Here is an 18,761-nt window from a genome sequence, read left to right as displayed (position 1 = left end):
CGTGCCACTGCACCATCAATCAAAGGGCTGCTGAAGGAAAAAAAAAAAAAAAAAAAAAAAAAAAAAAAAAAAAAAAAACACTAACATACAATGTCACAATTTCATTTCTGAATTTACAAAATGGGAGAATTTAACTTCTAAAAATAATTCTCAACAGTGAATTTCTACAACCTAGACTTCCATCAAGCACAGATGATGAAGACATAAAGGCAACCTTTTCCTAACACAGCAAACAGGTTCCTAGAAGAATCCTTCCATTTTTCCTAATACCCTACAAGTCCAGGCCTCTTATCCTTGGGCTAAGAGAAAGAACTTCAGTAAACAATGCAAATACCTTCACTTGCTTCTCTTTCTTCTTGCGTACATCATCCCATTCATTCACAATTCTTCCCCAAAGAATCCAAGAGTCTTCCTCTAGGTGGCTGAGGTTGCTGGAGGCTGATGAACTTGATACAAGAGAGGAGCCGCTGTTTCTTCTTGATCCATTCACTGACCTTAAAGACTTACTGTCTGTCTCTATTAATCTAAACAAAATTAAAACTGTTTAAGATGCCATCTCACATGATACTAGATAAAGTAAGGACAGCATTTTAAAACTTCACTACAATAATTACTTTTTGTTCTTGTTGAGACAGGGTTCCTCTTTGTAGCCCTGGCTCTCCTGAAACTCACCCTGTAGACCAGGCTGACCTTGAACTGACAGATCCACCTGCCTCTGTCTCCCGAATAGATTAAAGGCAAGTACCATCATGCCAGCTCTAAGTTACAGTTTTAACAATTTTTGTTTGGTTGAAATCAGCAACTTTTGCACTTTTTCACTATGCATAGCAGTTAAAAGACTTAACCAGTAAAATGTATTATAAGCATTTAATACAATCAGCCCCATAATAATTCATATTCATTGCCACTGAAAATAAATAAAGGAGCCAATGAGAAGGCTCAGAGGATAAAGTGCTTGCTGAAAAATTTGACACCCTGAGTTCAATCTCCAGTGTTCACATAATACAAGAAGAGAACTGAATCCCCTGGACCTGGAGGACTTCTCTGACCTCCACGTGTGCCACAACATCACACACAAAAGAAATACTTTAAAAACAAACAAACAAAGCAAGGGAAGGAGCTCAGCACAGTGATGCACACCAATAGTTTCAGAGTCTCAGAACAGACTCACCTATCAGGACGTTCACTTAATCCCAAGAGTTTTAAGACCAGCCTGGACAATTTCAAAAGCAATTCAAGGACCAATAGGGTCAACAGGCACTTTGATGACCTAAGTTCAATCCCTGGGGCTCACACAGAAGAAGGAGAGAAGCAACTCCTACAAGTTATCCTCTGACCTTGACACATGCCCCCAGATAGATAGAAAAATAGACAGATAGATAGATAGATAGACAGACAGACAGATGATGATAGGTAGACAGACAAATAGATAATAGATAAGTAGATAGATGGATAGATAGTGTAATTTTTAGATGTTTTACACTCAAATTAGGGAGACTTGGTGTGGGAGTGGCTCCATGGGGTACATATATTTGGAAAAAACTCAACAGAATCTATGGATTCACTAACCCTTAAATCCCACATTGACTATGGGACCAATAATTAACCAAATCCCTTCTTTTTTCCTGCTCTACACACATATATAGCCTATCTATCCAAACAAAGTGTCTGTCTCTGTGTGTGTGTGTCTGTGTGTGTCTGTGTCTGTGTGTCTGTGTGTGCATTGCAATTATACATTATACATAAAGATGTGGCAAAACCAGGCTCAGATTACTAGCCAGTAGCAGTAAGTATAGAAATCTCCTATGCTTTATAATCATCCCCCATTAGCCCACAGTCCAGGCTAACCAATAGCTTTGAACATCACTGAACTTGTCTTATAAAACTGGGTTTGTCTCTTAAGATCCCTGGTGGCTTTTGAGATTGAAGCCCTGTTTTAGGGTCCTCTCAAAACAAAGATCGTTGAAATGTAAAACATCCATTCCAGCCAGGTGGTAGTGGCGCATGCTATAAATCCAGCACTTGAGAGATAGAGGCAAGTGGATCTCTGTAAGTTTGAACCCAATCTGATCTACAGAGCAAGTTCCAAGACAGCCAAGGCAACACAGAGAAACCTTGCCCTGAAAAATCAAAAATCTACTCCATGACTCATTACAATATTAAGTTCCCAATTTCAATTACATATTCATAGGTTGTAAAGAAGTCTAGAAAATGTGGTAAAAAATTATAAAGGGTTCAGAAAGGAGACCTACAATTTGTTTACTGTCACTTTCAGTAAATTTTCAAAAACAAGCATCTGCTTGGGGTACAACAAATGTTCTCAGTACTACTTTAAAAAAATATGAGTACTGAGGCTGAAAAGAAACATGAGTTAAATCCTATTTTGTGATTATAAGATCTTACCTTTCAGAAGTCAGATCTGTAACATCTTTATAGCCCTTACAGTAGTCCAGTGCAAGTATATTAAGCAAAAAGAATGTTATTATAATACCAAAGTTTTAAAACGCCTGTACAAATATCTAGAAGATATACTATAAATCACAGTATATTATAAATTATAAAAACAAATTCTATCCTTATTTGAAGAATATTTAATATATTTTCATAGCAATAGCAATTTAAATAATTTAAATTTTCCCAAATATTGTTAGAAGCAAAGAAGACAGGAAGATAATGAAATAGGCAATAATCATGAAAAGACATTCCAATGTCTTTAGATAACACAGAAGCACAATTTAAATCACACTAAAGTCTCCATACACCAAAGCTAGCCAGCATGGAGTTAACTCTCAGAAACCAGTGTCAGATTATGAAATGAACCTGCAGATCCCTCTCCTTTCAGTCCACCTCCATTCCCTGGGATGCCAAACACTGCAGCAGACCCAGCTTTCTCCCTTTCTGGGGGCCACTAAGCCCTGCTTTCTAGCCATACCCACTCCTTTGGGTCAGCCAACAATACTGTCTTGGGCCTGCCCAGTGGACAAGTACGCAATTTTCATTCTACTTCCTGTCTTCCATTACAATCCCTCCAGTCTCACCTGGAGCTCTACGCACAGCAGTCAGCTTGGAGGTCCCTCTTCTCTCCAGGCCCAACGTCAGCAGCCGTCCCCTACCCCCAAGCCATTCCCTAGTGACTGGTGCTGAACAATAGTTGGTTTAGTCTCTGATTTACTCCTTCCTATGAACTCTTCTCTGCCCTCCCTTCTAGAAGCATTTCCTACCTGTACCCCCAACACCCCCGTGGCCACGGCTGACAGGGACTCCCTACCCTTTCATTCTTGTGTGCCTTTAGGATTCTTTGCCTTACTGCAACTAGCTTGTAGGATACCCTCTTCCAACTACACAAACAGCCTGAGGACTCTGCCCCCACCTTTCAGTGTGGATAAGATCCCTGGGATCCTTCTTGAAGCTGCTCTCAGCCTGTTCTCCTAGCTTACCTCTATTCCTCTCTGCCACCCACCAACCTGAGAAGCACTCCCTACCAGGCAACCCACAGCCACACTTTCCTATGATCCAGAGAGGGCAACAGATGCCAAGGGATGGAAGACTCACTCAACAAAGACAAGACCAGAAATCAGAATCTACAGGCATCTCAACCTCGCTAAGCCTCAATGCCTAGACACCAATGCAAAAACCACAATGACTCCTATCCTAGGCACTGGTCTCCACCTGAACCCAGGAGCCCTACCCTACTAGAGTCAGCCATAAGAAAGGCAATAGAGCTGAGGCATGAGACAAGGACTTCAAAATAGCCATTATGACTACAGCTAAGGACCCGACGACAGATATGAATGAATCCCTTACAGAAGTCTATGAAACACAAACAGTAGAAGGAAATGAGTAGAACAGTTAAGACCTGAAGGTACAAAGAGGAACATAAAGAAAACCAGAACAGAAAACTTGGAAAAGAACAACAGAAAACCCAACAAAAGCCTCAGAGGTAAGGCCCATCAGACAGAGCACGAGACATGGAAGAGAAAATCTCAGGTTGAAGACAAGGTAGAAGAAATAGAATACCTCAGTCAACGAAAATGTTAAATCTAAAAACATCCAGGCACAAAACATCCAGGAAATCAGGGACATTATGAAAATCTATAAATTACAGGAAGAAAAAGAAAAAAGAGGAGGAGAAGGAGAACCATGACCACTACCACCAAATCAAAGGCACAAAAATATTTTCAACAAAATCATTAAGAAATTTTCCCTAACTTTACTAAAGAAGGAGATCTCTATCATGATACAAGAACCATATAGACAGGACCAGAAAATAAATTCCCAACAACACATAATAAACAAAGAATAGTAAAAGCTACAAGGGAAAAAAGACTGAGTAACATATAAAAGCAGATCCATTAGAAAAGCACCTGACTTCTCAATGAAGACTCTAAAACCAGACAGGCCTGGATGAGTCTTCTACAAACTCTAAGAGACCACAGATGCTAGCCCAGATTATATCTAGCAAAACTATCAATCACAAGATACGAACAAAGGGAAACAGTCAATTTTAAGAACGAAATTTAAACATTATCTATCTACCAATCCAGCTCTATAGAAAGTGCCATAGGGAAAGCTTTAATCTGAAGAAGTTACCCATGCCTAAAAAAACACAAGGAATACATCATACCAAAACAGTGAATCACAAGAGGTACGGAAACTCCACACCAACAAAATAAAAGGAACATTGTTCAGGGATAAGTTTCAGTATTAATGGTCTCAATTTTTCCCAATAAAAAGATACAAACTAACAGAATGAATCAGAAAACAAAATTCATCCTTCTGCTGCATCCAAGAAATACACCTTACCATCAAGGATAGACATTACCTCAGGGAAAAAAGATAGAAAAACATACTCCAAGGAAATGAATCCAAGAAGCAAGCAGGTGAAGCCATCTCAATATCTGACAAAATAAGACTTGAAAATATAATTAAGCAGAAGAGATAGGGAAGAACATTACACACTCAAAGGAAAAGCCCACTAAGACTGTGTAATTCTAAACATGTATACACCAAACACAAGGGCACCCAAATTCATAAAAGAAAAACTTCTACAGGTAAAATCACATATTGACCCTGGCACACTGATAACAAATAATTTCAATACCCAACCTTCACCAATAGATCATCCAGACAAAAACTAAAGAGAGAAATCCTAGAGATCAATAACATAAACCTAACATACTTAGCAGATAGTTACGGAACATTTCTCCCCAAACATAAGACTATGCTTTCTTCTCAGCAGCACTCTTCAAAACTGAACACATAATTGGACACAAAGCGAATCTCAATAGATAGAAGAAAAGTGAAATATTACCCTGCATCCTATTAGAATGCTACCAATCAAAGTTCGACACCAACTGAACAACCCACTACTGAAGAATGGGTCAAGATTGAAATGGAAAAGGAAATTAAACACTTCCTTCGAATTGGATGAAAATGAAAACACAAAATATGCAAAACTATGGGATGTAACCAAAGCAGTGCTGAGAGGAGGCAAGTTCATAGCATTAAGTGCCCTCCTGAAAAAACTGGAGAGATCCCATGTTTCCCCTTAGAAAGCTTCACAACAAAGAGAGAACTAATACCCAAAACAGTCTCCAGCAAGCAATAATCAAACTCAGGGCTGAAATTATCCAATCAGAACAAACAAATACAAAGTTTAAATGAAGGAAAGAGTGGTTCTGTGACAAAAGTCAGTAAGACAAACCCTTAGCCAAATTAACTAAAAGGTATAAAAGAGAATATTCAAATTAACAAAATTAGAGACAAGCAACAGACACTGGGAAAATAAAGGATTTTAAATACATACTTCAAGAACTTGAACTCTACCAAATTATAAAATTTCAAAGAAATGGATAATTTTCTCGATACACACTCCTACCAAAGTTAAATAAAGATCAGAAAAGCAATTTAAATAGACCTATAACCCTTAGTAAAATAGAAGTAGTCATTAAAAGTCTCCCAACCAAAATGCCAGGACCAGATGGTTTTAGTACAGAATTCTACCAGACTTTCAGAGAAGAGTTAATCCCAATACTACTCAAATTATTGCATAAAATAGAAACAGAAGGAATATTGCCCAATTCTTTTTACAAGGGCACAGTTACTAAGACACAAGTAGCTTTCATCCTAGAGATGCTGGGATGGCTCATTACATGTAAATGGGTAAATGCAAACCATCTGTATAAACATCCACACAAACATCCATACAAACATCCATATAAACATCCACACAAACATCCATACAAACATCCACACAAACATCCATACAGACATCCATACAGACATCTCATTAGACGCAGAAAAGGCCTTTAAGAAAATCCAATAACCCTTTCATGATAAAACTCCTGGAGAGTCTAGAGATACAAGGGACATACCTCAACATAAAATGGGTGATTTATAGCAAGCCCACAGCCAGTGTCAACCTAAATGGAGAGAAACTCAAAACATTGCTACTAAAATCAGGAACAAGACAAGGCTGCCCACACTCTCCTTACCTATTCAGAACAGACACTACATGAAGTCTTAGCTAGAGCCATTAGACAACTGAAGGAGATCAAGGGGATACAAACAGGAAGGAAGGAAGTCAAAGCATCTTTATTTGCAGATGATATGATTTTATATATAAATGACACTTAAAACTCCACCAGGAACTAACTGCTGGTGGCTCATACCTTTAATCCCAGCACTCAAGACTAGCCTGGTCTACAAAGCTAGTTTTAGGACAATCAAAGCTACACAAAGAAACCATGTCTCTGAAGAAAACAAAACAAGGCAAAACAAAAACTCCACCAAGAAACTTCTAAAGCTAAAAAACAGTTTCAGAAAAGAAGCAGGATACAATTCAACACACAAAAATCAGAAGCTTTCCCATATACAAATAACAGACTGAGCAAGAAATCAAGGAAACAGTACCTTTTACAACAGCTTCAAAAAGTTATTATGTAAACAAATTACCTTGCAGTAACTGTAACCAAGCAAATGAAGCCTTGTATAATAAAAACTTTAAAACATTAAAGAAAGAAATTGGGAAGATATCAAGCGATGACAGGATCTTCAACATTCATTGATCAGTAGGATTAATACAGTAAAGACGGCCATCCTACCAAAAGCAAATCTATGAATTCAATGCAATCCCATCAAAATCCCAACACAACTCTTTACAGAAATTGAAAAAAAAACAATTTTCACCTTCATAGGGAAACACACACACACACACACACGAGAGATAGCCAAAGCAATCCTGAATAATAAAAGAACTGCTGAAGGTATCATCATCTCAGATTTCTAGTTGTAATACACTAATAGTGATAAAAAGAAACACACTGAAAAACAGAATCAAATTGAAGACCCAAACATAAGCACACACACGTATGGACACCCAATTCCTTGCAAAGAAGAAAAAAAATGCACACTGAAAAAAAGACAGCATCTTCAACAAATGGTGCTGGTCAAACTAGATGGCTATGTATGGAAGAAATCAAGCTTTGTATATTTAGTGCCCTGCACAAGACTCTACTTCAAATGGAACCAGAGACAGTGGGGGTTGGGGCTAGGGGGACTGAAACAGAAGGATTAAAAAGGAAAGTGATGAGTGGACCAGAGGGGGAATATTGAGGAGGGACACCTAACACTAAGAGCCATTTGCAAGGTCATATAGAAACCTATTCCTGTAGGAGCTACTTAAAATATATACACATGTAAAAGAAATCTAAATGGAGAGCCCCAAGTAGACATCTTACACCACCAAATCAAACTTCCAGTGCCATGGATGAGTTACATGGAGTGGAGTCATTCCTCTCAGAAATAGGGACCTGCCTGCATAGAATGAATGCTACTGCAGTAGCAGTACCAATGCTGCAGATACCCAGCCACTATCGGATTGGACTGCCCACTCCACAAGATGGAACCCATGCTTGACACTGCTCGGGTAGCCAAAAACCTGAGACTGCACAGGCCACAGGCCTAGGAGAAAACCCAACACTACTGCTCTGCTAAAGTAACATAGCAACAAAAAGACTCTAACAACATTCTGCTCTACACACAGACCAGTGTCTCACTCGGCCATTATAAGAGAAGCTTCTCCTTACAGTAGATGGAAACTAATACAGAGACCTACAGCTGGACAATGTGCAGGGACTGAGGAATAATGCAACACTCAGTCCTAAGCAGGATGTCTTATGAAACCCCTCTACTCGGAGATCAGAGAGCTGTGCAGAGGAGGAGGAAGAGAGCTTGTAAGAGCCGCAGGGGATGGAGGACACAGGGAACAAGGCCTTCTAGACAGCAGGACTGATACACATAGAAACTGGGACACTATGGCATCACACACAGAGCCCTTATCAGTCTTGGTCAGATGGGGTCCTAGTGCTGAGACGGGAAGTGGACACAGAAGCCATCTCCAATTCACAACTACTTGCAAAGAAAAAGTTAGCTTTCTCTAATGGAATCTCACTGGGTACATAACCATACTTGAGTAGAGCCCAGGCCCAGCAGTAAATGGCCAATACAGAACTAACTTAATTGTGGTTTTATAGATTTCTATTTTTGTCTCTACTTTGGGCTTTCTCTTTAAAATCTTAGTCATTCTCTTGTATATTATGTGATCTAATTTTGTGTTATTATGGGCTTTATTTTTATATCTGTGTTTCTCGTGCTTTTTGGTTTTGCTATTGTTTATTCTGGTTTGTTTTCCTTTTTTCCTTGACTGTTTCCTAAAGTAAAAAAGAAGGCATAAACCTGGGACTAGGAGTGAATACGGACAGCTCCCTCTTAATTATGGTAAACTTTCCAAAATGTGTTTACAAATGATATGAATTATTAGTGAAAGGTTATTTTTAGCAGACTTTGTAAAAAGAGGTGTGAACAATATAGCTGCTTTCTCACGTTTCTTGTATATTCTAGAAAATTTTAGAATGCTCTTCTCAAAAGTGCTAATTACAAAAATTAAAATTCTCTTCTTAAAAAATTAAAAAGTAAAGTTTCTTCTGAGATTTGAAACAGTGTGGAATATTTGACACATCAAGTCTCTTCCCAGTGAACCGCAGGTCGTCAGTGGTTTGTTGAAAGTGAGCCAAAGGTAAAATCTGGTAACCTGGTGACAGCTGCATCATGACATCATAGCACAACCTATTATGAGTTTGTAATGATGGTCGCGTTACAAAACAAACAAACAAACAAAAACCTACTACACTGCCAACCACATCATCCCTGACCAACCGTCACCCTCCCGAGCTGCCCAAACGGCGTCGGTCTGCCGTACCGCTGCAGCCAGGCTGCCTGGCACGAGCCCTGGGCAGAGGCTCCGGCGGAGGGATCTACAAAGGCTAAGGTCTCAGAAGAAACAGCTACCGCGGCAGCACAAAAAGGGCGGCTACAGGGTGATGCGCCAACCGATGTGAAGACAGATACAGTGTCCACGGTGGCTGGCCCGGAAGCTGAGTGGGCCTCGGCCCTCAGCACATTCTGCCAGGGCCAGGCCAGAACTGCCCGCCTCCTCTTCTGCGGCTGATTCAAAACCAACAAGACAGCCCCAAGCCTTCAGTGCCTGCCTCCTTCCATCTGGGGCCCATCAAGACAGCCTTCCACCATGGCCCTAAAGAGAATCCACAAGGAACTAAACGACCTGGCCCAGGATCCCCCAGCACAGTGTTCAGCAGGTCCTGTCGGGGAAGATATGTTCCACTGGCAAGCTACAATCATGGGGCCAAATGATAGTCCCTATCAGGGCGGAGCATTTTTCTTGACAATTGATTTCCCAACAGAGTACCCCTTCAAACCACCTAAGGTTGAATTTACAACAAGAATTTATCATCCAAATGTTAACAGTAATGGCAGCATTTGTCTTGATATTCTTCGGTCACAGTGGTCTCCAGCACTAACTATTTCAAAAGTACTTTTGTCCATCAGTTCTCTGTTGTGTGATCCCAATCCAGATGATCCCTTAGTGCCTGAGATTGCTCAGATCTACAAAACAGATAGAGACAAGTACAACAGAACCGCTCGGGAATGGACTCAGAAGTATGCCATGTGACTACAGAGATTACTGGATATCCTCTACAAATAAAGCTAGGGGAGCTCTCAAAGAGAAAGTCCTTTTGATTCCCACTTGACTGTTCTGTTCCCATGAACCCACGCTGACCGGCCTCATCCTCCCTGGTGCATGGTCTTCACCTGATGTACAGTACTGCTGCATGTTGCACACACCAGAAATACTGTGCTTCAGTACCAACAGTGTCTCCTAGCAGAGGAGCATTCTCCAGGCATAACTAGGTGTGAGATTAGAAGTTTTCTTTATTGACTTAATCTGGATAACCACAGGTGTGAGGGGTGGTGGGTACACAACACTGCTCAGAAGGGGGAAAGGTCCCCAACCTAGAAGAGACGATGAGATTGCTTTTAAGTGGAAGCCATTTCGATTTAAATTTTTAAAATTTATGAAAAGCTAGGTGAAGAACATGAACGCTTCTGTACTCATTTTATTCCAAAAGACCTAGAACGTAAATGAACATTAAAGCCAACCAGATTAAGCCAGCCTACCTCTTGTATTTTAAAGTCTAATTGGTCAACAAAAATAGACTGGCACTATTGGTCCATAACATGTGACTGGCTTTTTTCCAAACCTTTTATACCTCAATGACTCAACCCTCTTTCTTTCACCTTTCTCTCCATATTCTTTGGTTTATTTGTGGTTTCTCAGTTGACTCATCACTAATAGCTCTTATTTTTATTACATTAACTGCTTAATCCATTTGGATGTAAGGGTAAAAGTTCAATTTGATGAAAAAAAACTTGTGTATAAAGACCCAATTGCTCCTCTGGAGCTTGTACATTCAAGAATGATTAATCTGTGTAATAAACCAATTCTAGCCATTACATAAATTTGTGTGAATAGGCTTTTTTACTTTTAGAACTTGTTTAGCTGAAATTAGTAGATTTTCCCTCAGCTTTGTCATGCTTTCATTTAGATTGGTCACATTTTCAAATTATGAAAACAATCCAGTTTATAGCTAAAAAGATACTTTAAGAGTAATTATATTATATAAGGTAGAAACATATGCTTAAAGGCATTTTCATGAAAGAATACCCAACCTCCCAGAAATAAAACATAAGTAAGAAACTAGCTTTGTTAATAAACTAAGCTGCATTTGACCAAAACCCTGTGACACTTCTAGGTACATACATAAAACAAAAAAAAGCATTACTATTTAGTGAGTTAAAGAATAGCTTTGACCAAACTCAGAAAAGAGCACAATCATACAGTAAAATGTCCACATAACGACTTTGCAATACACTTAAAGTACAGCCACACAATTTTAAATTATGCTGAGTATGCAGCTTTTTGAAGTCTTCTGCTATCCATATTCTAATAAAGCATTGTTTGAAACGTCAACTTTGTCAGAAACAGCATTCTTTTCCTAATATAATTGCAAAAACCAAGCCATTCTTCAGCCAAGCTGATATTCTCTAGGCATTGGGTTCTTTAAAATACATCTTTATACTGATACACACACAGAGGAAGATCATAAGTTCAAGGCCAGCTTGAACTAAGTTATAAAATTGTCTTAATACCGCCCCCCCCAAAAAAAAGTTTGAAGAAAAAAAACTGTAGCTGTAATATAGCATAAGCAGACACTCTGGCATACATTGGTAAGTGTAACACATGGGAGGCAGGGGCAGAAAAAACACTACAAGTTCAAAGCCAGCTTGGTCAGTAGAGTGAGCACTAGGCTGGTCGGGGCTACATAGACTTTGTTTCAAAAAAAAAAAAAACTAAATAATAAATCATATAACCAATATACAGTATGCGTAAAGCCTACGGAAGTGTAGTTTCCAGAGCCTTGTCACTCCACAGGAATATACGGTACCTATAGGTATAAGGCTTATGGCAGTGTGATGTTCTGGACTTTCACACTCATGGAATATACAGGGTATATAAAGCCCACAGCGATATAGCATACCAGGCCTTCTATTCACTCACTGGCTCACAGCCTGCAAAATCCCTGTAAATGCTATACACAAGTATACCAATTGTTAACTTTGATGCTGTATTTTTTCTGTGTGCCTTTTCTGTTTAGATAAATACCACTGTCTTACAACTAACTACATTATTTTATATAATAACAACATGATGTATAGGTTTACAGCTGAGAAGCAACAGGCAAGTTTGTATAAACACTCATCCTCACATAGTGAAACCAACTACAGTGCCTCTTTTAGATCATTAAGTGACACAGGATTATATTTAGATAAGACATGCAGAAAAAAAGCATTTACAATTGCCTTAATATGTAGACTTTATAAAAATATAGTTAAAATCAAGTATTCTCATTTCTTACTGTTAAATGTGGTCAATAATTTAGGGCCCAAAAACAGATGGCCAATGGCCATATAATTTCAGCATCAACAGTGGTGGTAGAGGACACACTGCCTGAACGTCAACAACTTCCAGACTTGAGCCTGGCAACTGGGAACACGGGATGTAGCACCACTGATAAAAGTCTGTGGCCACTGAGAAGTTCCTCTGAAACGTAGTTATTCTCTTTACCAGATGGGTTATTAGACCCTGTAAGGAATGGAGAATCAGGGAACACTATAAAGGGAGGGGTGGTTTAGGCATTATCTCCAACACATGAGCTTTGTGAACTGAACTCTGGCTCTGAGAACTGAACAGCACCAAGATATCCGCCTCCCCAGGTGGTGTACAGGCTTCGTGGGACATAGACAAGAGTAGCCGTTTTGCTGGGTTCCTCTGGGCTTTGGCTTATGTTTATTTGTTGTTTCTTTTGAGGGCAGAGGTCACTTACTTTGTGTATGGAAGCCTGCATGCAACAAGCATTAAAAACAAAAACAAAACCCTCTCTGTAACACTGTGTAACTGAAGCACAAGAGCTCTCTCTGGCTTTGCACCCCCATCCTTCACCACACCTGACCCTGGCAACCAGTCTCAGTCACAGAGGTTTCTTTATACTCTCTTTCTTTCTTTCTCTCTCTCTCTCTCTCTCTCTCTCTCTCTCTCTCTCTCTCTCTCTCTCTCTCTCTCTCTCTCTCGCGCTCTCTCTCTCATGTGGAAACATTATATATGGTATGGTATGGTATAGTATGTGGGGGGGGAGGGAGAGGGTGAGAGGGAGGAAGAGAGAATGTAATGCAAAACATTCAAATGCTCAGGTGTTACGAGTTACTGAGTGCTCGGCCCTTAACGGGACTCTCGGGGACTCTCCTGAGGCCCAGGGAACATCACAGAAGAAACAGCAGAAAGACTATGAAAGCAGGAAGATGAAGAGGGGGTGATGTGAAACACATTTCTGGAAATAATACAGCAGCAGCTGTGGTCACCTTCACAAGACTGGGCCTGTCAATATTCCATCGTGGGTTAGAGGAGGGCTCATGAGACTCCACTCCTCCTTGAGACACCTTGGCAGTTAATAGCTACCAGGACAAAGAGAGTCTCCTCTTTCAGTGGTTAGTTGTCCATGTTCACTCAAGTAAATAAGCCCACATTCATCCTCATGCAAGAAACCCCAGATGAGAAACTGTCTGGGAAAAGGGAGTAAGGGTGAGAGAGAGCTAAGAAAGGAGCAGGTACACACATACGAAACTATCAACAGTGTCAACATTGTATTTGTGCTTTGACGGACTTGGAAGACATCCCTGTAGACAGTACCAACGGCATTTGGAAACACAAGTCTAAAGTTCAGGGAAGAAAAAAGTAAAAAATACAGAAAATTGGCAATTGTAAAGAGATAACATTAAACACTTTGAATATCATATGTAGCTCACTGTTCACTGTGGATATCAGAGCAAGATACAACAGCAACCAATCAGCATGCCAACTGGTAATTTGCAAATTGCTAAGATAATTTATAAAGAACCAAGGGAGAAAAACACTGTATTAGAAAACCACATGGAAAGCTAACTATTCTGACACTTAAAAGCACAGTCTTATCACATAATAGTGTTTCCAGCAAAAGGTTCCAAGATCATTAGTAATATTACACTAAAACACGGTATGAAACACTGAGAGAAAGAAAATTTGTCAATTAAATGGTTAGCAATCAGTAAAAGTAAAAGACTGACACATCTGGATCTTCTATAACAAAATAACTGAATTAAATAATTTATACAACAGGTATTTATTGTTCACAGTTCTAGAAGTTGGGAAGTCCAAAACCAAAGCACTAAGATTCAAATCTGACAAAGGCCATTTCTCACTAATGGTGCCTTCTATTAATGTGTTCACACAGGACAGATGCTGCCAAAGGCTCCCTAAAGAGTCTCTCTTTAAAAAAAAAAAAAAAAAAAAAAAGATTTATATATTAGGTATGCAGCTTGTAGGCCTGCAGGCCACCTCTAGAGTCTCTTAAACAGGATCAATCCTATCCATGAGAAGAGAGCTTCCCAAAGGCTCAACCTGTTATATTCCAGATTAGAATCCAACACAGAATTCTGTTGTCACATTCAGTCTACAACAAAACCACATGCCTGACATAGAGGACTGACATGCTGTTAGGTAAACACATACAGATTCCTCTCTGATCAACAGAAATAACAAAAACCACAAGAGTTGAACACAGAAAATAATACAAAACAACTCAAAAAAAGTGTCAAAATGACATATCTCCAACTTCTTGCCTTGTTTCTTTAAAATGACAGCTCAAGAAGTTCAAAAGTCCTTTATACAAAGAACTGAGAAAAAAGTAAATAATCCTCAGCCAGACATAATGGTAGATGCCTATAACCCCAGCACATGAGAGGCTGGGTCTGACACCAGTATTACATGGGAGATTCTGAGCTATAGTCTGAGACTCTAAATAAAATCCTGCCTTCATTGGAAAGGGGGGGGAGGGGGGAGGGAAAGAAACTCAGAAAAATAAAACCAATTCAAACGAAGTGCTTTCCTATAATGTATGTGTGTGAGTGTGTATGTCTAATGTATTGTTATATAATTTATATACACATATGTGTGCACACACAGACACTGGGCTGCAGAGATGGCACAACGGGTTAAAAGCACTTGCTGTTCTTGCAGAAGACCCAAGTTCAGTTTGCAACACACACATGCTGGCTCACAACCATTACTAACTCCAGTCCAGGGATCTTAACACCCTTTTCAGCCTTTTCTGGACTCCACAGGTTTACACACACATTCAGGCAAACAGACACAATAAGTAAAAATAAATCTTCCTTAAAGATATATTTAGACATAGATTTGAAGTATCTGTTTTGCTTGCAATATTTTCATTCATTAATGAATTTTGCTAGATGTTTTATAGAGAGTATCTTAGGGAAACTGAGGTAATGCTGTTTTTGTAATATTTTTTTAAAGTATTTAATGAACAGTAGACCATCTAGACCAGACTCAGACTGTACAACAAAAATATAATGAAAGCCACTTACACAATTTTTAATGTTCCAGGCACAGCCACATTTTGAAAACTTTAAAAAGTGACTAATTTTTATAAGTGACATTATTTAGGTTTCTTTGTTTATTTTGAGATAGAGTCTCACTTTACACCTCACACAACCTGAAGCTTGTAGCGATCCGTCTGCCTTACACGTGCTAAGATTTCAAGCGTGAACAAGCACACAGAGGTAATTTATTTTATCCAATATAAAGAAATATTTCAAACAAGAAAACATTTTAATATGTACTCAGTTTTCTTAAAATTGATGATTTATGACTTTTTTCAAAACAAGTCTTCAAAATCTGGTATCATTTACAGTATATCTAAGTCAGACTAGACACACTTCAAGTGTCCACAACTCTGTGGGCTAGCAGCTAAAATATTAAACAGTACAAATCTTATGTAAATATTTAAACTAGGGTCTCAAAGATTCATGGTAATTACATTTTAAAGACATGTAGTAGTAAAGACATGTTGTTTTCATTGCTGTATCTTCCCCACCGAATTAAAATAAATCATCCACACTGGAGCTTACCTCCTTAAATTCATCTCTGCCAATGCCTTCATATTTTTAGTAAGAGAAAGAAAAGCACATTAACGCAAACCAAAAAAAATCTGTCCTATTTCAACTTTGTCTATCAATTATTAACTTTCTTCAAACAAATCTCTGATATTGCACTAAACTATTTCTTCACATTTTTCTGGGGCTGCCACATACATTTTTTTTTTTTTAAAGAAATAGCTGGACGGGCAGTGGTGGTGCACGCCTTTAATCCCAGCACTTGGGGACAGAGGCAGGCGGATTTCTGAGTTTGAGGCCAGCCTGGTCTACAGAGTGAGTTCCAGGACAGCCAGGGCTACACAGAGAAACCCTGTCTTGAAAACCTTAAAAAAAAAAATAGCTGAAATGAAACCATGTAAATGAAAATGATTCTCTGTTCTCGTGTCTTACATCTTAATTTTCTGCAACATGGCTCCCACTGTCTACCACTTAAATCAGACAGCTACAGACATAGGGAATGGGGTCTCCACAGAAAATATGCTGGTGACACACCTACTGTGGGGTCACAGGTAGAATTCTGCCAAGCACTTTTTTATCTTGGACTTGTAAATTACATGACTTCCTTACCAGTGGTCAGAGAAACGAGAGGGTGGCAGGTAAAGGAGAAGAAAGTTAAGATCTTCAGGTACAACATTTTATTTGGATTTTTGTTGTTTTTAATAAAGTTAAGTGTATCTTTCTGCAAGGCCTGGCATGGGCTTTTGAAAACTCGAAGCCCACCAGCACTGGCACACCAAGAACAAGGCCACACCTCCTAATCTTTTCCACCAAAACAACTCTGCCAATTAGAGACCAAGCATTGAAATACCTGAACCTATAGAACCATTCTCATTCACAGTACCACGTGAGACTAATATCTGATTTACAAGCCTATTACAAAGCTATAATAAAAAGGCAACACAATACAACCTTGTGACCATAAATAATAAATAAAGGTGAACAAAATGAAACTGACTGCAGATACAGATTCAAACATCTATGAACAACTGATATCTAACTAACGTATCCAAATAATTACAAAAAGAGCAAGTGATCAAGCAAAGAAAGGAACTGGGTATGGTACATACTTTTAATTCCAGCACTAAGGAGACAGAAGCAGGCAGATATCTGGGACTTGAAAGCCAGCCTGGCCCACATAGAGAGTTCCAAAACAGCCAAAGCTACACAGTAGAGAAACTCTGTCTCAAAAAAAAAAAAAAATAGTTATTTTAACAGATGCCATAGAACCATCAAACATGAACACAACTGTCCATCTCCAGTTTCAGGAGAGCCAAGGCCCTCTTTTGGCTCACTGAGAGCATCAGGCATATATGTGGTAGACATTCATACACACATACATACATACATACACACACATACACACACATACACACACACACACACACACACATACATGTAGGCAAAACACCCATACACGTAAAATAAGAATCTTAAAAAGCTTCTCAAAACTCTAATCTTTTATCACATACAAGCAAATTTAGTAAAATTACTTGAACCCATGAGTATGAGGGGCAGCTAGCAATCCAGTGAGGTGACATTTCTTTTAACAACATCAACGGCTGGACAGTGGTGGCGCACACCTTTAATCCCAGCACTTGGGAGGCAGAGGCAGGCAGATTTCTGAGTTCGAGGACAGCCAAGACTACACAGAGAAACCCTGTCTCAAAAAAGAAAAAAATGTACAACATCAACAAAGTAAAACTCTAAGAAAATATAGAATATACTTTGTATGACTTTCTGTCACCAAATACACAATCCCTGGAAGTCAGTCTTTGAGTTAGTACTTCATCAGAATTGTAGGTGCTGTAGAATCTAGGTGCTAAGGAGGTAGCTCAGTCATGCACAACCTGTGCAAATATGAGGTCACATCTGTGTTTGCATCCTCTGCCCCATGGAAAGTTGGGCATGGGGCCATTGCCTGTAACCTAGTAGAGGGTGAGAGGGGGAGAACACTGACAGGCAGGTCCCTAGAACTTGTTAGCCAGATAATGAATGAGCTTCAGGTTCAGTAAGACACTGACCCAGGAAGTACAGTAGAAAGCAACAGAGAAGACATTCAGCAGAAATCTCTGGCTTCCACCTCCACACGTGCACTTACATCCATGTTGGACACACCCCCACATCCATGTGTGTGGATACACACACACAAACTTCTATTCCTCAAAAGGTATTTTAGGAGAACGACAACCACTAATAGGAAAAGAAGATATGAAAATCAACCTCCTGAGAAAGAATGTACATCTTAAACAAAGAATTCTCAAAACAGTGGCTGGAGAGATGACTCGGCAGTTAAAGCACTGACTGCTCTTCCAGAGAACCTGATTTGATCACCAGGACCTACACAGTGGCTCTTAACTATCTCTAACTCAAACTGCAGGAGATCCATGGGCACCAGGCGTTCATATGTGATACTCATGTACATACATGCAGGCAAAACGCCTATACACACATGATAAAATAAAGTTTAAAAAGCAAACAATATAAATTTGTAAAATCTGAGATAATCCAGGCATGGTGGTACCTGCCTTTACTCCTAGCCCTGATGAGGCAGCTGCAGATGGATGTCTGAGTTCAAGGCCAACCTGGTCTATATAATGAGTTCCAAGTCAGCCAAGGCTACCTAGTGAAACCCTGCCTCCAAAATGCAGCAGCAAAAGATATGTGCAGACAACACAAATAAACATGTGATAAGAATACATTAACATCAGTAGAAAAGCACAAATGAGTCTGCATGCACTACTGGAGCTGGAGAAATGGCTCAGAAGTTAACAGCACTAAAAAGTAAAAATTATGAT

At 39.3% G+C, this 18,761-nt stretch overlaps 2 protein-coding genes across 6 annotated transcripts in view; one reads left to right on the top strand and one right to left on the bottom strand.

Annotated features, from left to right (window-relative positions):
• Window positions 1-18,761, bottom strand: part of Evi5 (ecotropic viral integration site 5) — a 155,091-nt gene that overhangs the window by 97,704 nt on the left and 38,626 nt on the right. For 4 of the 5 annotated variants that reach the window (XM_034508411.2, XM_034508407.2, XM_076937789.1 and 1 more), the window contains exon 3: window positions 335-524. In XM_034508411.2, the coding sequence (XP_034364302.2) occupies window positions 335-524 (190 nt within the window). Of the gene's footprint in view, window positions 1-334; window positions 525-15,939; window positions 16,033-18,761 lie in introns of those variants that run through there. The other variant, XM_076937787.1, reaches the window with a different exon arrangement.
• On the top strand, window positions 9,587-10,371 carry LOC117712536 (ubiquitin-conjugating enzyme E2 D2B). The gene has a single exon (XM_034508412.2). The coding sequence runs from the start codon at window positions 9,587-9,589 to the stop codon at window positions 10,028-10,030; it is 444 nt and encodes a 147-aa protein (XP_034364303.1). The 3' UTR covers window positions 10,031-10,371.

Source organism: Arvicanthis niloticus, chromosome 7 (genome assembly GCF_011762505.2).
Source record: "Arvicanthis niloticus isolate mArvNil1 chromosome 7, mArvNil1.pat.X, whole genome shotgun sequence".
NCBI lineage: Eukaryota > Metazoa > Chordata > Mammalia > Rodentia > Muridae > Arvicanthis > Arvicanthis niloticus.
Note: the sequence above shows the minus strand (reverse complement) of the source record. Positions and strands in the feature narration are given on the sequence as shown.